This window comes from Lampetra fluviatilis, chromosome 12 (assembly GCF_964198595.1).
Source record: "Lampetra fluviatilis chromosome 12, kcLamFluv1.1, whole genome shotgun sequence".
Lineage (NCBI taxonomy): Eukaryota > Metazoa > Chordata > Hyperoartia > Petromyzontiformes > Petromyzontidae > Lampetra > Lampetra fluviatilis.
The window spans coordinates 2,702,029-2,728,227 of record NC_136286.1 but is presented as its reverse complement, the minus strand read 5'-3'; the positions used below and the strand labels follow the sequence as shown (position 1 = coordinate 2,728,227).

The following is a 26,199-nucleotide window of genomic DNA, read 5'->3' as shown; positions in this document are numbered from 1 at the left end:
GCCACAGACCCGATGTTTACACACCGCACGAGGTACTCGTCTGAAGGCTGCGTAAACCTAGGGGAGGCCTCGATGCTGTCCATCAGCGGGGATCAAACTCGGGTCGCCCGCTTCGAAGCGCAGTGTGCTAATCAGTACACCACCGCTCCCCACGAATATGAATATACGCACGCGCGCAGCTGTAACCGCACAAACGCAGACACACGCACATACGTAGAGCACACACACACACACGGGTGCATACACATGTCCATACAAAGACACAGATTCCCCCGTATAGCCTTAGCAGACTGTTGGCCCAAGTGCTGTTAGCGAGCACGCACACACACGCACGCGCACGCATGCACGCGCACGCACACACACGCACGCACACACGCACGCACGTTCACGTACACACGCGCGCACGCACGCGCACGCACACACGCACGCGCACGTACACACGCGCACGCACACACGCACGCTCACGTACACACACGCACGCGCACGCACGCTCACGCGCACGCACACGCTCCCAACGCTCCCAACACCGCGTCCGTCTTGTGGCCGCGAGTCCCGTGCCTGGGAGATTGTTTACGGCGCGTGTTGACAGCCCTCACATTTCACACGTCTACCGAGTCGCGAGTTCCTCTGCGAAGAGGGAGGGAGTGGCGGAGAGAGGAGGGGAGGGAAGGATGGACGAGGGGGATGTGGAGAGGGAGGAGGGGGTGGGGGAGGGGAGGGGTGGAGGACGTACGGAGGGAGTGAAGGAATGGTGGGGGGTTGTGAAGGGAGGGGATGAAACGGAGGTGATTGAGGAAATCGTGGATTGGGAGAGGGAGGGAAGGAAGGGATGACGGGGAGAGAGGGAAGACAGGTGGACGTTAGTAAGAGAAGGAATGAATGGAGAGGATGGAGTGAATGAGGGAGCGAGCGAGGGTAGAGGGGATGGAGGGACGGTGTATACGTCGGTTATGGACGAGCCGGAGTTAACGGAGAGGTTGGAGGGAAGGATTGAGTGAATGAGGGAGAGAAGGATGAATCAAGGGATGGAGGGGGAGGGTTAGGGAGGGAGGACCCCCACCGCCCCGCCCCCCACAGACGCGGCGGCGCCACAACTTCGCGGCGTCGCCGCTCGGAAGTCGTTCGCTCCCCGAGTCGCTCAAATCGCCGCGCCAGACATCGGCGAGCGCCCTTTGATCCCTTGGGGCCCAATGACTTCATAATTAACCGCCCACCGCAAACAGCCGGGCTGTCCGCGACCCCCTTTATAAGGTCCCCCGCCTCCCCAGCCGGGTCCCAGCAGACAGCAGCGCGCACCGCAGCACCATGACGAAGAGCATGTTCTCCTCGGTGGAGTGGCTGGCGGGCCTCAGCTGTGGAGAGATGGAGACGACGGTGGCTGGGGAGCTGTCGCCATCCGCTTCCTTCTTGTCATCACCGTCACCGTCGTCGTCTTATTATTCATTATCATCATCTTCGTCGTCGCCGTCATCATTCTTCATCTCGTCGCAGTCATCGTTGGACGAACAGCGACGCGCAGGATCGACCTCGCCTGACTTTCGTCCCAACTCGTGCCCCAGCAGCCCAGGTGAGATGGACAACTGGCGCGTAGATCATCGTCATTAATTCATCGCTTGCGTTGTTGTCTCGAGGATGGTCGGTGGAAATTGCTGAACCTACTTCGATGACATTCAAGGCGGGAGCGCACTGAGCTGTGGGTCTCTCTAGATTTGAAGTTTTCGTGACTGCAGGGAAAACCACAGCAAGAAAAATGTTTTTTTGCTGTGGTTATCCCACCTGATGATGATTGCTTGTGTTGCAATCGAAACGTTGTGATTTAATTTATTTTATTTTATATCTACGTGACTTTACCGAAAGAACCAAAGACTGTGGGTCTCTGTCGGGTTCTCACCTCCACGAGTCTCAAGACCGCATTGTTTCACCAACTTTCAGTTTTACTTGGACATTCTATTTTACATTTAAGAGTGGGATTTAAAGCCGGGTAGCCCGGAAGAAAACAACCTCCACCACGCTTACAAAAATATCAGCTGTTACAGACGGATTCACGAACCCCTTGGCTATAACGCCATCTCACAAACACGTGTAAATTATTGTTTCATACGCTACAACCAACACAATAAATCTGAATATAATTAAGGACAGCCAATTATCACCAAATTCCAAACCATCAATCATCTCTCGTGATCAAACCGGTTCACCGGCACGACTCTTTGCAACCCATCCAACATCTCCACACTTGATGATGCTGCAATCTCGATGATGCTGCGCAATCTCCAGCCAAACGTGGAATTGCATTGTCATCGTGTTTCTTGATTTTCAACGCAACCGGTTTCGCTGAAATTCGGGATCAGTCGGTACATTTGCCCACGTGACGACTTGCCTTGTTCGTTTTGTGTCGGGTGGTGGAGGGCGGATGGTTCGTCATTTGACAAAACACCAACGCACGATCGAACGCAAACAGAAACGCAATCAGGAGTCTCGTGTCAAGTTGTGGGGGTCCCTTCACCCGGTAGCGGGAGCTGCTCTCGCGCACGTGAGTGGCGAGTGCGCGTCTCGCGCGCCACGTGGATTTGTCGCGACTCCCAACTTCATCTCCATCTCCACCCTCTCTTCTCGCAGCAGGTTCCCAGCACTCGAGCAGAAGCAGTAGCCCCGCGCCCTGCAGCAGCAGCAGCGGCAGTAGCCCCGCAGCAGCAGCTACAAGCGGTGGCGTCACAGATGAGGAGGAGGCGGAGGAGGAGGAGGGAGACGCGCCGCGCCACGGACCGCGCCGCGCCGCCGGCTTCTGTCGCCGCGCGCGCACCGCGTTCAGCAGCGCGCAGCTCGCGGAGCTCGAGAGCAGCTTCCGCCGCAGGAGATACCTGAGCGTGGCGGAGCGCGGGGAGCTGGGCCGCCAGCTCGGCATGAGCGACCTGCAGGTGAGGAGGCGGGCACGCGTCATCGTTGTCGTCGTCGTCACGACTTCGTACAGTCCACGTGGTAGCAGCACGTTAGCAGTGGATCATCTCTGCACGATGAGTTACCGTCGTGTCGCTCACCCCGGGGGGTTTCGGACAGACGGACAGGGCAAAATGCGTGTCTCCAACTTTAATTGGAAAGCGAGGCTGTATATGGAATGTACACCCAGTCTCCACTGTTGTGCCGTTCGTGGGGGTAGTTTGACCATACTTCACCACGCCGCTGGTCAGTGCGGTTTGGTGAAAGGAGAGCACCAAGAATCGGAAGGGACATCACTCTCCAATATGTAAGCCGTGGTCAGGAATCAAACTCAGGTAGCCGAATTGGTGGCACAGTGCGCTCGCTCACCACTGCCCCACCACTACCCCCTCCCCCCATCAAGACACAACAATTAAACAACACAAATCATATTTAGCATGGTGGCAGTGACCCTGAAAACAATAATCTAATGATGTGCCCCCACCCCGCCCCTCTGCAGGTGAAGACCTGGTTCCAGAACCGGCGCATGAAGCAGAAGCGCGAGGAGTTGGGGGCGCGGGGTGGGGGCGCGTTCCCCCACGTCCCCCCGCTGTACCCCCTCGCCCCGCCCCTCGCCTCGTGGTTGACGCCGCTGGGGGCTCTGGCCCCGCCCCTCTCCGCACCCCCCGCGTTCTCGGCCCCGCCCTGCTGCCCGTACCTGCTCCTCTACTAGGAGCCCGACTCGGACCAAAGTGCCGGGGTCAAAAGGGCAGCAATGGGAGCAGAACCCAAAATCGGACAGCGCTGCTGCTGCTGCCCTCTGTGGTGCGATATACGGAGATGGGGGCGAGGGGGGTGAAGGGATGCGCGGAGGGAGATGGAGGAAGAGAGGCAACGAAAGGTTGAGTGGGACAACGAGCGAGATAGGGGAGAGCTGTTGACCCGCCAGCCCTAACCATGACCCTGGGTAGCCGCTGCTCCGCTGGCGGCGTCTGTGTGTCTGGAGACGGAGTTCGCGGCTTCCTCCGCCACGCGAACTGATCCTTCGTGTCGCACGCCGCTCCACAAGCATCGCGCGTGGTGCGCCAAAGCGTGGGTGATTCCCCGGCTCTCCCAAGAACGTCTGGCCAGCGTGGAAGAGCAGGCCAAGCACTCCCTATGGCTCCACGTTGGTGGAAACTCTATCCGCCAGCAGGAGTGTGAGCGGGCCATTACTGAGCTGCACCTTAATATTAATTCTGTCTCTTTGGATGTATTTGGCGTGATGGAAGGAGGTTTGTGTTACAATCATTTCGGAAATCGTGCAATATCGGCGAGGTTCTTCTTTCGTGTGGCTGCTGATGTAGATGCAGAGCTACTGACTGCAATCTCACATTCAGGTGGTCAAGCCAGACAACCGCGTCAGGAGTAAACGGAGTGTACTCGCTTTGATGTCCCCTCCGTAATTGTGGATCGGGGCATTGCGGCGTTATACGTGGTACGGTCTGTTCTGGATGACCACAGTCGCACACTACTGGAGAGTTTTTTAATTGCCTATTTGTGCATGAGGTATCCGCATCTGCTGCTGCCATGCTTTGTGCGGTGGGTGATGCGGTTTAGGGGTAGACCATGGAGCTTCGTGGAAGATCAAACCGCGTCAGGAGCCAGCGGAGTGTATATCGCTGTGATTTCTCTGTCGTATTTGTGGATCAGGGGCATTGCGTCGTTGTGCGTTGTTAGGGTCCCGTTCTGGATGACCACGGACGGCGAGGTTAATTGTCTATCAACGGGTTCGCGCAGTGACTTCTTTCAACGTGGTGGGATCTGGCGGGGTCAGACTGTGGGCCCCCTTCCTTTCTCCCGACTCACTTTCACTGAAATAGCCACGGATGTTTTTCAATCCGTACACAATAAATAATATGTAGGCTACAACTGTTTACTGTAATTATATTCTTTTTCGTTGCGTCGTGTATTGGGTTTTAAGGAAGACAGTTTCACAGTGACAGTATTAATAAATAAAAAGATGTCAAGGTTACAATACTCACAATTAAGTTATCATGCGTCTTGCTTTAATACCGACCCCAAATGGGGGGGGGGGGGGGTCGCTCAACTTTATGCTGCTCTGTTGATACGGTAGCCAGATGCGTTCATCCGTTAATCGGGCTTGGGGCACGGTAGACCACAGGTTAATTTTAATGAGTAAATGTTTTAAATTATTTTCTTAACATGTTGTTACTTGTTTATCTGTTGATTCAGGGCGCCCGTGTGGCTGACTTGGCCCATGTGCGTCGCATCACGTTGCGTTACCCCCCCCCCCCCCCATATTTGCCTATCGACTTCTCGCAGCAGTTTCATGATGTTCGCGCAAGTACAGTATTTACATTTGTTTCGTTTGTTGTGTTCCCGTTGTTTACGTGTTTGTTTGTAAATTATAATGCACGGGTCGCCTCCGACCCCACGTGAATTTCCTTATTTGGTAATTATTATAATTTTTTATTTTTCCATCGTGTGTGTGTTTTTTTATATACAACAGAATTGGATTTTGTTTCGTGAAAACTGATGTTGAAACCTGCTTTTGGCGAATTTTGTTTCAATATTTATTTGAAGCTTTCGTGACTGCAGGAATTTATACTCTTTGATTCTTTCGGTAAAGTCACGTGGGTAGTAAAAATAAAAAATAACATATCAGCCCCTGCTGGTTCAGCAGTTCTACTGCTGGATTATTTTTTCCGCCTGAGGACGACGACTTGTGTTGCGATCGAAACGTCGTGATATATTATTTTTTGTTTTATTTTATTTTTCTACCTACGTGACTTTACCGAAATAACCAAAGAGTTTGTTTGTTTCAATATTCTGGGCTGTGACCTTTTATACACCACCCACACTCCCTCTCCACCGCGGTTTGATTTGTCACGCACGGTAAATATTGTGTGCGGGTTGAGTTAAAGATGTATTCGATTTCTTTAACAATCAGCAATGAACGCGAAGTTTGAATCTCGCTGCTTGCGCGTGTGTAAATATGTCTTCATCGGGACGGAGAAGCAGGTGAAACGAACAGCAGACTTCACGAGGGAGCCTGCATATTTATTTTACACGTGGTTTACAATTTAATCAACACTCGGTCTTGGGCCCTCCCCTAGGTCGACTCCGCCTTAAATTAGTACCTGGTGCGATATGTAAATATCTATCGCCACTAAGGAGACAAAGGCGGTCGGGCGTGGTGCTCACTAACAGCAATTGCCCCAAAAATCTGCACGGCTGTGCGGGAGAACTTTGTCTTTAAATTTATGTACAGGGTGGCCCAGAGTAAAGACTCATGAGGTTATTTTATTTATTTTAACCCTGGCAGTAAAACATTTTCATTGCTTATCCTTTAAGTTAATATTGTATCTATTATTAATATATAGTTATTCCTCCTGTGGGGTTACCACAAATCCGTCCTTTACATAACTCGACCAAGAACCCTGAATGAATTGAGCAAAACATAAAGTTGATTCATTTTCAAACATTACACCTGTGACATTTTTGTTAAAATCCCACATTCGTTTGAAAAGACAATTCATGCACGCATTCATGATGACGGAAGTCACTTTGAGGATGTGTTAACATAAATGAAATAACCCTACCTGTCCTGACGTTTGAGCCACCCTCCATATATCGTCAGTTAAATAAGACTGGTGTATGTTTGTGATGCGATTACGATGTTCGGCTTACATACGAACGATAATGAAATCACAACCTAAATTCGGAAGACTTTGTTTTTAATTTATCCGGATGTATAATGCGCTATTAAGAAGGGCAATTGCCAGAAGCTTCGCCTACTATACAAATCAAGTTTAATATATATGCCCTAATCCCTTTTAAGTCCACATTGTTATTGACGAATGTGTTTCATTTTTGGGACATTTTGAAGACGTGTAAAAGATCCGGAAATTAAAAAAAATGTACATACATCTGAATTTGTATTCTTGGTCATTTCGGTAAAGTCACGTAGAAGGGAAATAATAATAATAAAATAATGAAAATAAAACAATATAAAAACATCCAAATTTGTCCATAATAACCCAGAATCCGAAATATCTCAACTCGAGATCAATCCTTGGCGTATTTACTTACACGGAAGGCAGCGGGCTCACACACGGCGCTATGAACTGGTCGTCCCGAGTTCGATTACAGACCACGGCTAACATCAGCGGTGATTGATATCTGAACTGGTTCAGGGTTCCCCTGCGTTTCACTTCAGTTGAGTTTAAAAAAAAAAGAAAATAGTTTTTAGTTTTAAACCGCATTGACCGTGCAGCGTGGCGGAGATTCGTCTAGCAGTAGATTAACAATATGTGCTCTATATGTTATAACAATGCACATTATGTACCTATATATTTGTAACAATTGAGTTTATGTGCATGCGGTTAGCATTCCGCGTACACCAAACTCCGCAAATAGGAATGTGAGTGGCTTATTTTCAAACTACTTACAGTAAAACCTTGGATTGCGAGTAACTTGGTCTGTGAGTGTTTTGCAAGACGAGCAAAAATTAAGTAAATATTAATTTGATAAACGAGCGAGGTCTTGCAATACGAGTAGTACGTATACGCTCTGTCTGCCGAGCGTCACGTGATCACAACTGATATACGAGTGCTTTGATATACGAGTGCTTTGGATTACAAACACGTTTCCTGAACGAATTATGCTCGCAATCCAAGGTTTTACTGTATTTACATTCTACGGTTCCTTTTCATTACAATAGATTAAATTAAAGTCACTCAAGATTTGCTCGGTTGCAAGACGCCTCCTGTTTCAAACAATGGTAACGCTCGAATCACGTCGCCCTTCTTGCTTGACAATGCGGATATCATTGACCCCCTTGATGTGAACACAAACATCTTCAAGCTGCAATGATGACTCACTGCGACTCGGTGAGACCCATCGTCTGACATGACCGACTACCCACTCTCACCGGCTTTCTACAACTCGTTACCTGCAGTCGTAATGCAAACAAAAAACATAACTCTGATAATGTATGCACTGTCCTTGACAGTGCATACTGGCCAGTGCATACATTATCATAGTTATGTTTTTTTGTTTGCATTACGACTGCAGGTATTGTGGTCTATGCAAACATGACTCCTTGTAAAAAAAAGGTGTCAGTTTTGTTGCCAGATACAAGGGTAAAACACCAATTATCATATTTTTTCTTCTGGCAAATGAGGTTCCAATGGTTTCTACAACTAGTTACGACTCTCCCGTAAACCTCCTGAAACAGGCCAGTGGGCAGAAACGTCGAGATCTCGCCTTCCTCTGGCGGTGACCGTGACAACGGAGGTGTTCTTTACGTGTTAACGTAAATGCAGCATAAATGTGACATTGGACGCAGCGCGGTTTCGGTGAACTTTTTAAAATTTAAATAACGGCCGTTATTTGACGTGAAAAAGACAAACGAACAGCACCCCACGCTCATTCAAGTAGCGGCGACTGCATTTTATGATGTAGATAGCGTAAAGATGCCTCTGCTGAATGATTTCCGTGATGTATTCAGGGAAACCTCTCCAAGTCTCGAGACTGCTTTCCACGGGGGTATTTTTCTTCTTCTCTCGCACGGCGGCTGATGTAGACGCAGATCAACGACTGCAATTTCGCATGCAGGTGGTCAGGCGCAGATAACCGCGCCAGGAGCAGAGCGGGAAGCGTATCGCTCTGACGTCTCCTTCGTATTTGTGTATCGGGCATCGCGTCGTTACACGTTCTGGATGACCCGAGTCGCACACTGGAGAGTTTTACATTTTCCATTTGCGCATCAGGTGTCCGCATCTGGCATGATGTGTGCAGTGGATGCGGTTTAGGATGGACCACGACCTTCGTGGAACATCAAACACCCAGAGATCTTCTGCGTTCATGAGGCTCCTACACGATGATGACTTTCTCCACATTTTTTTTTTACAGAACGCTGCTTGGGCTGGCTTAGAGTAGGGATTATGGGAACAAGGCACTGCCACTAGAGTACACTATACAGATGCTTCCAACAATAATGATCCTATATATATTATTGTACCCTATGTTGCCTATAACTCTATGTTTATAACAAAACAAAATTTAGGGCAAAAATCAGGCGACAATGATGTGGCGTGCAAAGAATGATTCCCGGAACGGTCTTCCGGAGTGTTGCGAGTCAACAAGACATATCTGGTCATACACTGCATGAGATTACACCTCCGATTAGCACTGTTGTCGACGTACGGTGCGAAAGAAGTTCAACATTCCTCCATACACCAATTCTTTTTCGGATGCTGCTGCATTGGCGGTTGCGCACAAGCACGATTGACAACTCGACACGTTCGTCAATAACACCACCGTGATGTCATATGTATGTAATAGGCAACAATCCGGGAAATTACCCCTTCTCCCTGCCATGTAAAGAAGGGTTATTGCCCGCGACGTGTTGAGTTGATGAACGCGTAAAGAGTTTTTTATTTCCATTATTAATCGTGCTTGTGCGTCACTACCGTCGCAGCAGCAGCAGCTGCACCATCTGCACAATCTCCGTACATCAGCGTCCGCACCCGAATCTCCGCGTGATCCACCAACCACGGTCTCCAAACCACGACGGCGGATCTCGGGCGTGCGCCAACCCGCCCGGTCTCCCGGAGCGAGGGAGTCGGGGCCGAGTGGGGGGGGGGGGGGAGTCGGTGCCGAGTGGGTGAGCGAGGGAGTCGGGCCCGAGAGGGTGAGCGAGGGAGTCGGGGCCGAGAGGGGGAGCGAGGGAGTCGGTGCCGAGAGGGGGAGCGAGGGAATCGGTGCCTAGAGGGGGAGCGAGGGAGTCGGTGCCGAGAGGGGGAGCGAGGGAGTCGGTGCCGAGAGGGTGAGCGAGGGAGTCGGTGCCGAGAGGGTGAGCGAGGGAGTCGGTGCCGAGAGGGGGAGCGAGGGAGTCGGGGCCGAGAGGGTGAGCGAGGGCCGGACAGCGTAGAGGGGCGTGGGAACATTGCGGCTGCTAATCGTGGAGATTAATCTAATCCCCCCACCCCACGTCCCCCCCCCCACAGACCCCAGAAAATTAACTAAAGGAAGGAGTGACAAATAAATAAATAACACGGCTAGAGTGCAGGCCTCGCTGCGTCCCAGACGGGCGAGGTGTTTTCGGCTGACGAGGTTCTGGCGCCGACAGCCCCCTGCAGCGAGCGTTAACCCCTTCAAAGGGGTCCCTCCCTCCAGCCCGAGCCGTTCCCTCTCCTCCTACCCCCACTCCCCACCACCACCACAGCCGCCCGCCCGCCTCCCTCCCTCCCCCCCCCCGCTGAGTTATTTGGCCGTCGTTAGGGGCGTCCATTCACGTGCCTCTGCGGGCAATTAGGCCGCTGCTGATGGTGTTTTGTGCCCGCTCCGTGCGTCTGAATGGGCCGCTTTGCACAGGTTAATTACTGAGCATGGGCGGCGAGTCCACTGCGTTGTGTGGTGGTGGTGGTGGATGTGGGTCTTTTAATTCAAACAGGTATGGAAGGGAAATTGAGCTTAGAGCGTACTTTATCGGTAAAGTGACGTCGGTATAAAATAAAATACAAATTAAATTGTATTTAATTTTATACCTACGTGACTTTACCGAAAGAACCAAGGAGTATGGATTTCTGCAGTCACGAAAGCTTCAAATCAAGATTGAGATTAGAGCGTGTTTGGTTGTGTTGCAACAGTGCGGTGGACATGGGCCCTTTATTTCGTCATGCGCATGGCCTTGTTCAGGGGCTAGCTGCCAATGTCGAGGTCTGCTTGCCGCGATGAGAGAGGCCTTCAGGAGTAGTCTACGGTGGTTAACTATACGTTCCATAATTTTTTTAAACCAGGTAATTAAAACGCATGCAGAGCATGTATTGAAGGACAAGTGAGATTCGCGTATGTGGTACTTTTTTTTGGCATGAGAGATCTGGGGATGATGTAATTGCAGAGGGAAAAGTGATTGCGTTTCGTTAATGTTCATTTTGTTTTTAAGTTATGTTTTGTCGGTGAGATTGCAACTTGGATCCGGTGTAATGACACCCTCCGTGGAAGGCGAATCCGCTTCTTTGGAGCTGCTTTTCCGTGTTTAGTTTGTTGTCCTTACCCCGCACCTCAGATTAGCACAATTGGCAACATACGGCGCAAAAGAAGTTCAACGTACATACACACAACGGATTGCCCCTTGACCATGATGTCACGCGTTACAAATGTCTTGCTGTGTCGAACACATTCGCTCGTCGAGAACGATCTTCAGACAATCGTTTCAGGATCACGCGTGTCCAGGCATGCCCCACGGCAGTTCGCAGCAAGCTTCATGAGCAAACAGAAGTTTACATAAAGTCCGTCATTGTAGATTTCAAGCTTTCGTGACTGCAGGAATCCATACTATTTCGTTATTTCGGTAAAGTCACGTAGGTAGAAAGAACCAAAGAGTAAGGTCCGTCATTGTATAAACTCCAATTTTATTATCTTAAAACGCATTCGATTAAAAACAATCTCCAAAGAGCCACTGTGGTCATCCAGACCACACAATGCTTAACGACGCAATGCCCGATATATAGATACAAATACATCACAGCGACTCACTGCGCTGATCCTGACGCTGTTATTTGGCTTAACCACTAGAATGTGAAATTGTAGCTGTTGGTCTGCATCTACATCAGCCATACGAAATAAGATTATAGAAACCAAACTAATTTTTTTTATTGTATATACTGACGTCACCTCCCTCCATATCTTACCTCCCAGTCACCTTCATCCACCTCCATCCCTCCCGAGCCCCCCCCCCCCCCGACATCTCCCTCTTCCCCAATTTCCTTCAACCACCGTCTCTCTGCATCTCCCCCAATCTCTTTCTCCACATTTCAACCTTCCTGTCGCTTAAAAGCTGAAATCGTTGAAGAATCCATTTGGCATCTCATATCACCGTTGAAAACAATAATGTTCCCGGAACAATAATTATGATGACACATCCTTTATATATCCAGAAAGATTCTTGACTTTTTTTAGACTCTGTTTGAGTCTTGAGCCTCTTTTTTTCCCCAAGACGGTTCCTGCATTAAGAAGTTTGGCCAATTCTATGAATGCGTGTGGGAGGTAACAGGAGCACCGAGAGAACACTCCACCGTGCGTACATGCACCCGGAGGTCATTCTCAACGCTCCACACACACGTAGAATAAAAAAATCCATCGTTATATTGCCATCCGCGGATCACTTCGGTGTGCAGTATCCAGCATCTGTTATTCCCAGGCGGACTTGCATCCTAGCGTAGAGCTACGTGGAGGCGCCTTGCCTGTTCAATCATCATCTTGGGCATGACGCCCTGAGCAATTATCGACAGGAAAGCACAGGCGACAGATAGTATGCATATATGTTGAACTTCTTTCGCACCGTACGCAGCCAGCCGCGCTAATCGCGGAGGTGCGAGTGTCGGAGACTTGGAGGCGCCTTGCCTGATAGTCATCATCTGGGAGCAAAAGCTCTCGGCAATGATTTGACAGACAAAAGAGGGGAGACCTCCGATTAGCACCGTTGGCTACGTACGGTGCGAAAGAGGTTCTCCAAGTGGAGAGAGTGAGGGCAGGAGCGGAGTTCTGAGTGTGGAGTTACTGAAGCGTGCTACCTGCTGTATGGCCGCTGGTGACAGCGTGAGTTGGGTCCCTTCGACGAGTACTAAACACGTGTTTTGGTGATGCTGCTGCTGATACGTTGGCAGTGGTGCACCATAAACTCAAGACTGCACATTTGTCAATAACGCTGCAATAATTAAATCATGTATAACACTGGACGTTTCGGGCAACGACTCTACCTCATAGCACATAAAGGGTCATTCCCCGAAGCGTCGCACATTGTAGATGTTTCATTTGAAGGCCACGCGGTGTTGTTATATGACGAAAGTTTCGAGATGTGTTTCTTTACACGCTTTTTATATATTTAACTCACTACGTCTGTTGTTGTTGTCGCTGTATCCTCAAATCGTGTAACTCAATTTTAACCTATTTCCCAATGTGGTATCGACTGCAAACTTGGTATACTTATGTCATACTGATGACAATACTATATTCTATCATAAAAATATGAAACATATATTTTAAAACATTATTTTTTATATGTTATGTTTCGGCTTGGGTCTAATTGTCCACGCTAAACTGACGTTGGCTGTAATTTGCCACGGTTCCTTACGTTATAGCAAGCTTCGGGGCCACTTCCTGGAGTCGTGGAGTTCTTCCATTACTAGTACGGTATATTTCATTAAAGCGTGTTTTTTAAAATATTACTTATTTTAAATGCCGCCTGTGCAAATACACCACGTGACAATGCGCGCTCGCAAACCACATTGAGAGCTGTCGCGGAGTAAAGAGAGGTGGCACATCCAGTGACAGAAAAAATATATATTTATTAAAATACAAATTTCAATTCACATCTTGAAATATAAACGCGCATCATAATCCCTATCGGCAGCATACCGTAGAAATATTATACAATATAAATATGTTATTAAATCGACATCGCCGTCCAACGTTACGGAACACGTGTAACGCGAATAGTGCAATAGAAAACCTCGCCAGGCCAGGTTACAAAGTACACGTGGTCAGCGTAGCTCATAGGCTGGAGCGGTGGCGCAGCGCTTGGCGCACTGCCACGCTGAAACCCCCTCAAACCCAAGTTCTATTCGCGGCCGCGGCTCTCATGACATAATTCAGCGCCGAGTGAAACCTGAGCCGGTCCGTGACCACCACCAAACTACTCAACACCCCCCCCCAACACACCCATCCATCACCAACCGGCATTGTGAAGTATGGTCGAAAAGTCACGTAGGTATAAGATAAAATAAATCACGACGTTTCGATTGCAACACAAGCAATCGTCATCAGGTGGGAAAACTTCAGCAAACATTTTTGTTTCTTGCTGTGGTTTTCCCACCTCGTGATGATGATTGCTTGTGTTGCAATCGAAACGTCGTGATTTATTTTATTTTATACCTACGTGACTTTACCGAAAGAACCAAAGAATATGGATTCCTGCAGTCACGAAAGCTTCAAATCTAGATTACGGTCGAAAAATGTAACGAAACCATCCGCACAGCTGAGACGGCGTTGTCGGCCTCCAGCCAACCAACAGTTGAGCAATGGCTCGACCCGGGGGTTGTTTGTCAATCGATGTTGTGAGCTCGCGTTTGATCTGCAAGCCCAGCCCATTGCGCTCTTGGCATCACGTGAATTGACAACGAGGATCCGTTAGGAACTCTCGCAAAGCAGTGCACAGAGATGAAAAAATACTGATCTAGTAGGTACCCCATCCCCCCATCCCACCGCGAACCCCCTTCCCCCCCCCCCCCGCATATTGCACATTTTTTATGATCCCATCACGATCATCGTCATCTCCAGGGTTGCATCAGCCACCTTGAAGAAGAAACGGAACGGCTCTTCTCCGGCAGCTAACCACCCGGCCTGCCCCACGCAGGAGTTCGCAGCTCCACGAGGAAGCAGACGTTTAAGTTGCGCCTATGTTGGTCGGATTCCTCCACTACAAATACATTAATATCCCGATTTTGGTCGTTATGTCGCTCGAGTGACGTCACGCCACTCATTATTCTTCTACTCCCATTCCACCAGACACCTCCATCTCTCCCGATCTCCTCCACACATCTCCCCTCCCCCATCTTCATCTCTGTGCATCTCCCCCAATACATTGCCAACTCTTTTCCCGTGTGCCCCCCCCCCCCACAATACTGTATTTACATTTACCCCCCCCCCCCATTCTCCCTCCCATCTCCTTTGATTTACATCGAAGGATTGCTTCCTGACGTTATTCACGTGCATTGCGGTCTTTGAAATATAGTTCCTTTTTTACCGATTTCAATCTGAATGGCTCTTCTTGTTATGTTGGTTGCCGACCCCTGGTCTACATCAATCTACTCCGATCTCAGACAGGCGGCAGCGGCAGCAGCAGCAGCACTGTCCGATCTTGGGTTCTGCTCCCATTGCTGCCCTTTTGACCCCGGCACTTTGGTCCGAGTCGGGCTCCTAGTAGAGGAGCAGGTACGGGCAGCAGGGCGGGGCCGAGAACGCGGGGGGTGCGGAGAGGGGCGGGGCCAGAGCCCCCAGCGGCGTCAACCACGAGGCGAGGGGCGGGGCGAGGGGGTACAGCGGGGGGACGTGGGGGAACGCGCCCCCACCCCGCGCCCCCAACTCCTCCCGCTTCTGCTTCATGCGCCGGTTCTGGAACCAGGTCTTCACCTGCAGAGGGGCGGGGTGGGGGCACATCATTAGATTATTGTTTTCAGGGTCACTGCCACCATGCTAAATATTATTTGTGTTGTTTAATTGTTGTGTATTGATGGGGGGAGGGGGTAGTGGTGGGGCAGTGGTGAGCGAGCGCACTGCGCCACCAATTCGGCTACCTGAGTTTGATTCCTGACCACGGCTAACATATTGGAGAGTGATGTCCCTTCCGATTCTTGGTGCTCTCCTTTCACCAAACCGCACTGACCAGCAGCGTGGTGAGGTATGGTCAAACTACCCCCACGAACGGCACAACAGTGGAGACTGGGTGTAAATTCCATATACAGCCTCTCTTTCCAACTAAATTTGGAGTCACGCATTTTGCCCTGTCCGTCTGTCCGCAACCCCCCGGGGTGAGCGGCCCGATGGTAACTCATCGTGCAGAGATGATCCACTGCTAACGTGCTGCTACCACGTGGACTGTACGAAGTCGTGACGACGACGACAACGATGACGCGTGCCCGCCTCCTCACCTGCAGGTCGCTCATGCCGAGCTGGCGGCCCAGCTCCCCGCGCTCCGCCACGCTCAGGTATCTCCTGCGGCGGAAGCTGCTCTCGAGCTCCGCGAGCTGCGCGCTGCTGAACGCGGTGCGCGCGCGGCGACAGAAGCCGGCGGCGCGGCGCGGTCCGTGGCGCGGCGCGTCTCCCTCCTCCTCATCCGTGACGCCACCGCTTGTAGCTGCTGCTGCGGGGCTACTGCCGCTGCTGCTGCTGCAGGGCGCGGGGCTACTGCTTCTGCTCGAGTGCTGGGAACCTGCTGCGGGAAGAGAGGGTGGAGATGGAGATGAAGTTGGGAGTCGCGACAAATCCACGTGGCGCGCGAGACGCGCACTCGCCACTCACGTGCGCGAGAGCAGCTCCCGTTACCGGGTGAAGGGACCCCCACAACTTGACACGAGACTCCACAGCGTGGTTGTGACAGGGCAGTGCAGCAAGTAGACGCGTCTGTACAGCGGACATGTGTGTACGCGCAATGGGGTGTACTACGGGTAGTTCGGTTTAAATCCCAAACGAAGCAAAACTGAAATTTGGCCAAACGTCCCGACAATGCAGGACCCTCCTTAAAATAAGTCTTGAGACTCGGGGAGGTGAGAGACCAACGAAGGCGGCCCACACGCTCAGTGCGCTCCCGCCTTGAATGTCATCGAAGTAGGTTCAGCAATGTCCACCGACCATCCTCGAGACAACAACGTAAGCGACGAATTAATGACGATGATCTACGCGCGCGTTGTCCATCTCACCTGGGCTGCTGGGGCACGAGTTGGGACGAAAGTCAGGCGAGGTCGATCCTGCGCGTCGCTGTTCGTCCAACGATGACTGCGACGAGATGAAGAATGATGACGGCGACGACGAAGATGATGAGGAATAGTAAGACGACGACGGCGACGGTGACGGTGATGACAAGAAGGAAGCGGATGGCGACAGCTCCCCAGCCACCGCCGTCGTCTCCACCGCTCCCCGCTCCTTCTCTCCACAGCTGATGCCCGCCAGCCACTCCACCGAGGAGAACATGCTCTTCGTCATGGTAGCAGACAGATCCTCGCCGCTTGCAGGAGAGCGAATGAGCCGGCTTCCGTGTGCAACGGGGCTCATGTACCCTTCAGGGGCGTGGGGTGGAGGAGGTGGGGGAGGGGTGTGGGCTCTCGTGGAAAGGGGTGAGGCGCGGTTTAAGGGAAGGTGGTGGTGGTGGGGGGGTATTGCAGACAAGGTGGGGGCAGCACGTTAGATTAGCGTATAATTAATCGGCTCGGATCAAAAGAAATTTGCCGGTAGGCTGATACCGACTGATTGTCAATTTCCCATCGCCTCTCAATGAATGCGCGGCGCCGTAGAGTCTGGGAGGGAGGGAGGGAGGTGGGGGAGAGCCGGTGGGGGGGGGGTGCTACCCGGTGGCCTTCGAGAACAAATGCTCGTAATCGCAACATTGACGCGACCCCTCTAATTCCACCGTAGCGCCACGTAAACTGGCGGCAATTAGCCATTCCTTTGTGTTCCTGGCCAAGGCTTCCCTCTGCCTCCTCCGCCACCACGACCCACCTCACCCCCGTCTCGAGAGACAAAGGCGGAGAGGAGGAGAGATGGAACAGACCGAACACGTACACACGTGCGCGCACTTGAATCCTTTGTTCCGTAAATTCGATTTCCGAAAGTATTTAAAGGAAGTGTCTCACTTAAAGAAAAAATAAACATGACAAACAAGACAATGAAATACAGTCAATGAAATATCTTATTTGAATACAAATTCAAAATATATACTGTCTATAGAACAGATTGGCGTTCCTGACAAATACAACGCAGCAGAATGTTTTAAAAGGAAGCGAACTCTGGGCCGGTTTCTACCGTCGGTGCTCTCAGTCAATCCACGACTGGATGCATCAACCATCACGTGAAGTGCGGCCATCCTCACAACAGCGGCTTTTGGCTCGCCATCGAAACAAAGACGGTGGTCATTTCATCACGCGGCGCTTTCAGATGCGCTTTTGCGGCCGCCTGGAATTATCTTCCTTCTAGGAAGCCGCTGAGAACAAGCCACTTTTAAATCATCATCTAGATTGAAAACTAATTTCTTTAGAACTGCCTTTTGTGCTCAGTGTGTTGCCCTTCCCCCGCACCTCCGATCAGCACGGTTGGCCTTGTACGGTGCGAAAGACGTTCAAAATGTATACACATACAATGGCTCCCCAACGCGGTGTCGTATTGTGGGGGATGTTTAACCATATACTTCAACCATGCCTGCGAGTGCGGGTTGGTGGTGAAGGAGCGTATGGGCCTGTACCGGGTCGGGTATCACGGCTGGGGTCCTGTATGCCGACGTTACAAGGTGGCTCCAAACGAGACGGGAGGCGATGTTAAATGAGCAACGATACACACGGTGGAGTAAAACGAATCGATAATTGACAGGTTATTTAGCGGCACCGCCGCTGCTGCTGCTGCTGCATTGGCAGTGGTGCACAGATGCAGTGAACACAACCTAAACACATTCACTCTGTGGCCTTACGAGGAAAATCATGTATACTGTATTTATAAAGGCGACGTTTTCGGGCAATTGCCCTTCTTCGTAGTTCGATCATATTTAAATCAATGATATTTTAAATTTAATATGTGTGCTGAAGAGGGGCCGAAACGTTTTCCTTTCAAGGGCACGCGCAGAGTCTTATTGACGAATGCGCTGATTTTTGTTCTTAAAGGATCGATGACTGAACCTATTAGCGACAATTCCGATATATATAATTGTAGGTGTTATATCGAAACACTGTAATCGCCAGGGGCACTTGTTGCCGACAGGTCGTACACATCCACACCAGTTCCACGGAGACCGGAATCAGAATATCTATTTATACCGGAGTAATCCGATGAGCTATAAAGCCCTTTTTTTACAAATATCCAGTCGGGGCAGGTCAAAACGTTACAACAACAAACGATGAAAAAACACCACGATATGAAGGTAGAGAAGGCCGCATCGCACGGCAGGAGCGATTCGCGGACACACACCGCTTGAGAATCACTGAGCCAGGCCATCGGATCGCTACTCATCTGCTGCTCCTGCTGCTGGTATCGATGTCTCGCTGTTTATCCCTGGTAAGTGGTGGTCGTGACCCCCCGCAGAGCCCCCCCTCCCCCGCCCCGCCCCCGATTACCTCCCCTCCCTCCCCCATCCCGGCCACCCCCCGCCGCCCCCCTTCACCCGCGCCTCCTCATCCTCTTCTCCCGGCGGGTGCCCGGCGCCACGAGGCCATTTCCCGACTCACACCTTCCCTGGGACTCCACCGCGCATCAAAGGCGCCGCCCCCCCCCCCACCGTGATAGGCGCTCGCTAACAATTAAAGCGAATTAAAGCGGCACCCACCGAGCAGACGCATTACGGGCGAGAAGTGCGCACGTACCACGTGTGCGTTTTTTTTTTAAAGTGATGTGGAGAAGGGCTACTGCCCGGTAACGTCGCCTTTGACATTATTGTTATTTTTTAAGGCCGTGGGATTCAGGAATTTTTCTGAGTGTTATTCTTTTTCAAACACCGTAGCTGAGCACAGCCCCCAAAGGCACTGAATGCCAAGCGGTCAGCAACAAGCAACACCGCTAAAATTGTACAAGCTACGAGTCTCAGACGATTCTTGATTTGAGCAAAGCTACACGAATACGGGCACAGAGACGAAGGGAGGGAAGTGTTGTGACCTGCAGTGTGGTGAGTGGGTGGATGAGTGGGAGTGAGCAGCGAGTGGATGAGTGAGTGAGTGGATGTATAAATGAGAGGATGAGTGAGTGAGTTGTCCTGCAGCGTGGTGGTTGGGCACAGTGTAGATGAGACGAAGCAGCCAGTGCCTTGTAAACCGAGTCCTCAACATGAGTAGAGGAATCAATGAGTGAAGTTCAGGGGAGCAGTCACCACGAGAGTATTGATTAAAGAGCGATAAGAAGGCGGCTTATCGACCGCTATTGAGTGAGGGACTAGATTGCATACGTGCAATCACGTCCCTCGCCCATCCTCTTTGTCTTCCCAATGCCACGATGTCTGATTGCTTTTTAGCCCCCCTCCCCCCAGATTTCTGTACGCCCCCGAGCTACGACCAGGCCAATCCCAACCCCTCCTCATCAATCCCTTGTTTTACTCTCGTACAAAACTACAACAGCACTTACAATAACCCAATTCTTCAATTCAAATCATTATCGTCCTGCTATGTACAATTTTATAATTCCTGTAAAGATAGGATAACCGTCAACCACGGTATAATCACTGCGATGTAACAATGCAATGCACACGAGCTGATTCAATCGCTCCATCTCCCAGGCGGACGTGCTCTCGGACGCGTTCCAAATTCCTTGACTGCCAAGCCGCCACTGTTCCTGACTTCGTCGGCCAGCTTCCCTTCTAGCAAGCGACCGGATCTTCCCAGTTCCAGTTAATTTCCTGAACACTTTAAATGATGTCTATAACACGCGTATGGTGAAAAACACCCTCCGGTCAGCACGGTTGTCTACGTACGGTGCGGAAGAGGTTCAACATACGTATAAGTTCTCTCGACCACGTGATCCACTTTGTCTCGCAATGTAATTCCACGCCCGCAATATCTCCAGGCTGATCTGCGCACCTTTCAGTTTTTGTTCGCATTTTTTTTCTAAGTGGCCAAAATAAATGGGAGTCATTTATTTCAGTCCCATCTATTTGAATAACACGTGCGCGTGTGCAGGGGAGAATTGGATCACGAGGAAATTTGAATATGACCTTGCCGCGTGCAGCACGCAACATGGACAGCTCCTTTGTCAATCCGCTGCTGGATTAATACCTCCCCAAACCGTGACGGTCATGGGAGTTTTTTTTACCATACTTCACCATCCTGGTGAGTGAAATGGGGAGGGCGGGGGGAGGTTATAAAAAGAGGGGAAGCCCATGATTGATATCACTCGCTAATGATGTTAGCCGCGGCCAGGAATCAAACAGAGGAGGCCAGGTTCTTAGCTTAATCCCTAAATCATTGCGCCAACATATCCCCTTGTATAAACAAGCGAATGTGTTATACAGGGCCCCATAATATAGGTTGAGTGGTCTTGACAATAATATCTGGCAATCCAGCAGCATTTGCTGATCAAGCATAACTCTGGTGATGATACCTCGAAGGTCAAAGCCGGTCCAGAGTCCATTGCTGGCTTAAATAAATGCCGATGGATAATATTGATCTTGAAAGCCGATAAATGCCAATAGAGTAGAACATGTTTTTAATGTGTATACCTTTGGGGACACAGAACGATGTTTCGATTTATTTTACCGAGAGATTAATATCAGATAGCGCTGCCCGGGGCTGAGGTCCGGAAAATACCACCTTCCGTCTGCCGCCGGAAATATTACAATAGCAATTAAGCCACGTTCTTTCGTGAATAAAAGCGGGCGCCACGGTGGCGAGATGTTAACTACCTCGCCTGGTGTACAGGAGGTCGTGGCTTCGATCCTGACCCTGACGCCTGCTGTATATTTGCGGCTTGCATGTCTCTCCCCATGGTCGCGTGAATGTTTGGCCGGGTCTTCCAGTTTTTTCCTCCACATTTAAAAAAGTGCGTTTAGAGTTAATGGCTGTTGTAAACGTCCACATTATAAGCCACTTCGTTGAGCTATTAATTATTTGTGAAAGCCAGATCGCCTCGGAAAAAGAGCTATATAGCTCAGTGGGTCTTACCTGGTAAAATAAAAAATAGTTTAAGTTGATAGTTTTTTGTCGTTTACTTTGAGCTATATTCGATAGCAGCCCATTGAGACAAAGAATATCTTGTGAAGGGGAGCGGTTGTGTCAGTAACGGTGGTTCGTCAGACACAACGCAAACAAGAGCGGTAGTGCAAATATGTCGAGTGAGCCATCTTAGCTCCGAATCCCAGCCCACACAGACCAATCCCCCCCCCCCACCAAACCTTCGCCAGCCAAGTCCCACCTCGCGTTAAACAAAGGGAGTTTGTGGCGAGGATTCTCGTCTGGGCGTTAAGTCTCCGTAAACGACGACGTGCCAGTCGGGAGGAGCTCGGCGGGTGCCAAGTTGCCATGAAATAACAAACGCGAGTTCAAACGAATGTAGAACAATAACAAGACCAACAACGGCTGGGCGCAAAGAAGCATGCAGGATTGTTTTCCACTGAAATGTAAATAGAGGAACGCGCGGATGAGATAACATACGCAGGTTAATAACAATCACACACACGTACATTCAAACTGTTAAGAATTGTCAGCGTGGGCTTGGTCAGGACACGCCGCTGGAAGTGATGATGGCTGATGGGCGCCGCGTTGGCGAGACGTGAACTACCTCGCCAGATATACGGAAGGTTACGGTTTAGATCCCCACCCTGATGTCTGTATGTTTGGAGATTGTATGCCTCTCTCCCCGTGCTCGCGTGGATTTTTCTAAGGGACCTCCAGTTTTCCCCTCCACATTTGGGTGCTATACATTTCCATGATAAGCTATTTCATTGAACGATCATTTCTGGCCTGGTCTCTTCGGAAGAAAGCGTTATGTAGTGGGCCTTACCTGGTAAAATATTTTAAAAAAATAATAGTTTAGTTTAATAACGGCAGTGCAGTCAAGGAATGCAACGCTCGTCCGAATTGTGAGGAGATGGAGCGACGAAATCAGTTCGTGTGCAGGTGCTGCGTGGATTATCACATCGCACGAGTATGAGAAGAGTTGGCGGCATTTGGGGAGATGAGGCCTTAATCCAGCAGTAGATTTACCATGCCTGATGATGAGGATGATCTTCTTTCGTATGGCTGCTGATGTAGATGCAGAGCAACGACTACAATTTCACATTCAGGTGGTCAAGCCCAGACAACCGCGTCATGAGCAGCAGAGTGTATCGCTGTGATGTCTCCGTATTTGAGGATCGGGCATTGCGTCGTTATATGTTGTACGGCCTGTTCTAGATGGCCACAGTCGCACACTACTGGAGAGTTTTTAATGTTCCATTTGTGCATACGGCATCCGCACCTGTCATGGTTTGTGCGGATGCGTCCACACACACATGATGATGATGATCATGAGAAGAAATAGCGCCGCTCTCTGGGCAAGATACAATGCAGCAGTAATCCAGCGACAAGGACAGACCGCTAAAGGAGTCCTCGGTGTTTGGAGGGGGATAGGGAATGGATGCGACTGCGCGCCAGAACGGACGTACACACTTTAACGCACGCGCGATACTTGCGCTGATGAACAGCGTGACCAGATTTTCTCACGTTTTCCCAACAAGGTGGAACGCGTTTATGCATCAGCTTCATCCATCTGTCTGTCCGTCTGTCTGCATCCAGGGAAACACACATTGTGGAGCACAGGCGGGTGCATCTGCCAGGCACCTCGGTCAACCCATAACACCTGGGACCCGTCCCGTGACCTCCTGCCAGCAGCGAGCCTTCGACACTTCACGTGGCATCAATGTGCACTTAGCCTGGCACGAGCGCCGTGGTGACGTCACTGCTATTTAGTGGTGAACGATGTTGTTGTCTGGGGGACACGATAACGCTCGTCAATCTGATCCAATATGAACGAGAGTTTAGTAGAATGTTTGGTTGCTATTGGGAATTCCCCTCTGAAAGAGAGCTGTCCAAGTACTCATTCGGCTATATCTCCACAGCTCGTCTTGACAATGGCCTTTATCTCTTTTAATGACGTATTCTACGCAGGCCCACTTTATAATGACCGAAATATTTAAAAACGGAATCAGAGGATTTTTACACAATTCTGGCCTGTTGCCTGATGAGGTTGGTTGTAATTACCAGTGAAACGTCACGGTACTCAAATTGTAATTATTGTGGGTTTACTCTCCAACACACCGGTGTGGTGAACTAGTAACTAATTGTGGCATGTTTTTTTTAACGTGACAACCCTTACTAATTGGCTGTGTCGTATGGTGGCGAGTTTAACGACACATTTATATTTACACAATCTTGATATGAAGCTTTCGTGACTGCAGGAATCCATACTCTTTGGTTATTTCGGTAAAGTCACGTAGGTAGAAAAATATCAAAATTCAACAAAAAATAATACATCACGACGTTTCGATCGCAACACAAGCGGTCGTCCTCAGGCAGATTATTTGTTCCGCCTGAGAACGACCGCTTGTGTTGCGATCGAAACGTCGTGATTTTTTTTTCTACCAATCTGACTTTACCGAAAGAACCAAAGAGTATATATATACACAATCTAACACACACAAATAACTATATTATGTCTAATGACACGAATCACTTATCCGGGAAAGCCAAACTGATTCGAAGGATTTTTTTTAGAAGGGTCCAGCTACACTGGCTTTTGTTATTTGAAGATGCTTTCAGACAAAAACTGCATTATTTATACACAAGTGGGAAGACACGAGAATAAGCACCCGGTGAAAACCCACGTGCACGAGGGAAAAACATATCCCCGCGGTGGCGACATATTAACTCCCTCGCCTGGTATGCAGGCGGTCGTGGGTTCGATTCCGACCCTGGTGCCTACATGTTTGGACTTTGGATGTTCTCCCCGTGGTCGGGTGGAATGCTCTCTGAGACCTTTTTTTCCCCCCACATTTAGAAAGAAGCGTTTAGAGTATTTGGCTGCTATACATTTTCACGGGGTAAGCCACTTCATTGAGCTATCATTTGTGACCTGGTCGCTTCTAAAAAAAAGAGCTATACAGTGTAGTGCAGTGGCCTTTGCCTAGTAATTTTTTTTTTTTAAGATGGAGATTAATCCACTTGCTGTACTGCCTTCTCCTGGCGAGCCAGGGTACTGCAGCTCCTCTCCGCCCACGGGAAGAGGAGTTTCACAACATTAACGTGTTTTTTCTTCTTGGTTCTTTCGGTAAAGTCACGTAGAAGGGAAATAATAAAATAATAAAAATAAAACATAATAAAATTATTCTCACGACGTTTCGGCCACAACGCAAGCAGCCGTCCTCAGGTGTCTACTCGACAGACCTGCTCTCCACCTGAGGACGGCTGCTTGCGTTGTGGCCGAAACGTCGTGAGAATTATTTTATGATGTTTTATTTTTATTATTTTATTATTTCCATTCTACGTGACTTTACCGAAAGAACCAAGAAGATGAATCCCTGCAGTCACGAAAGCATTAAATCGAAACATTAACGTGATTCACCAATCCTCATCTGCATAGTGCCACCACCGTATTGACGGTTTCTCTCCCTTAACAGTCAATGCGATGTCCTTAACTTGTGTTTGTTCTCTGATCCACGCGTCCCTTCATCTGTCTCGGTGTATTTATTTCCAATCATGCACCTCTGCAGGCCTCTTTCGTGAAGGCTGTTTGTTGTAACAGCGTCCATGCCGCGTTCACGAGTTGTGGCATCGAAGCAATTAAAAGCTTTCTTTGGAACAAAACGATTAAACTGTTCTTGTTCATTGTATTTGACGAGGTAAGGCCCACGAGCTACATAGGTCTTTTGTAAGAAGAGACCTGGCCGCAAATAATAGCTCAACGAAGTGGCTGATTATGTGCAAAACCTATCGCATCCAAATATAGTCTGTTCTCCTATAATGCGGTAGTTGCGTTCCTGAAGAACGCGTTATAATAAATAATATATAGGATAAAGCACAGTCCGCAAGATGCAGACTGTGCGTACGCAGGCTGAACAAAGACTGAGGCACGTGGGTAGCATCTAGAAGCATCCAGCAGCATCCCGCCTTGTGTGATGCTCCTCCGAGGCAGCCGTACAACCGCTTATTCCTACTCACGCGACGTAGTTCCGTTCACTCAATCGCGTTATATCCATGTCGCATCCACGTTATTAAAAAATGTTCGCTCATACATTCATCGCGTTATATCTAATTCGCGTTATCAAAACAACACGCGTTATAGGAGAACATACTGTACCCTAAACGCCCGTTTCTAAATGTGGAAGGAACCCCCTGAGGACCCGTAGAAAAATCCGCGTTATTAAGCCATGAAAACATGATTTCATGCTCAGTGCGTGGTCTTCGCTCAATTGGCTTGAGGGCCTGCCATTGGGTCACTGTGGCCCAGATGGGTTGGTAGCCAAGAATTAGTGGTGTAAAATAACTTAAGAGGTCCCTTCGTCTCCCATCTAAGTCGGTGTATATTGTAGAAAGTGTTCACGTGAGGGTTTTTTTTTCGAATGCCACTGGCCGCCATGACATTATTAATACTAGTCCTGTAATCTCAACTATTTACCCAGAAAAGTCTCACTGAGTCTCAACGTTATTGTTCAAAGAGAGAACCCAAAGGATGCTCGCACGTATAAGAGGATAATACTCAGCATTGACATCTCTGAGGCCAGCTACAACACCTGGCAAGTCCAGGTGCTTGTTTTAGGTGTGTTGCTTTTAAAGAAATGATTACTTCCTCTCACGAAAACAAAACCACATAAGGTATACATTTTGATTCATATTTTGATTTAAAGCATAAGGTATGTTTCAAAATGTATCATTATCATCATCAACCAAGAAAAATCTACCGCTGGATGAAGGCTTCCCCAAGCTGGCACCATCTCTCATGATTCCGAGACGCAACAATATAATCCAGCACTGTGGAGGCAGCAGCTAGGGTTGGTGG

The 26,199-nt window shown here is 49.6% G+C and overlaps 2 protein-coding genes across 2 annotated transcripts; one reads left to right on the top strand and one right to left on the bottom strand.

Annotated features, from left to right (window-relative positions):
• The first annotated feature begins 1,165 nt into the window (after positions 1–1,165).
• Positions 1,166–4,960, top strand: LOC144934923 (uncharacterized). The gene is made up of 3 exons (XM_078861185.1): positions 1,166–1,567; positions 2,620–2,918; positions 3,437–4,960. Exons 1-3 carry the CDS (start codon positions 1,306–1,308, stop codon positions 3,647–3,649), a joined length of 774 nt encoding a protein of 257 aa, XP_078717311.1. The 5' UTR covers positions 1,166–1,305; the 3' UTR covers positions 3,650–4,960.
• Positions 4,961–14,659: 9,699 nt separating this feature from the next.
• LOC144934922 (uncharacterized) lies at positions 14,660–16,717 on the bottom strand. Its single transcript, XM_078861184.1, has 3 exons — positions 16,404–16,717; positions 15,636–15,919; positions 14,660–15,117 (listed from the first exon to the last, which is right to left on the bottom strand). The coding sequence occupies exons 1-3, from the start codon at positions 16,684–16,686 to the stop codon at positions 14,905–14,907; spliced, it is 780 nt and encodes a 259-aa protein (XP_078717310.1). The 5' UTR covers positions 16,687–16,717; the 3' UTR covers positions 14,660–14,904.
• Positions 16,718–26,199: the final 9,482 nt, after the last annotated feature.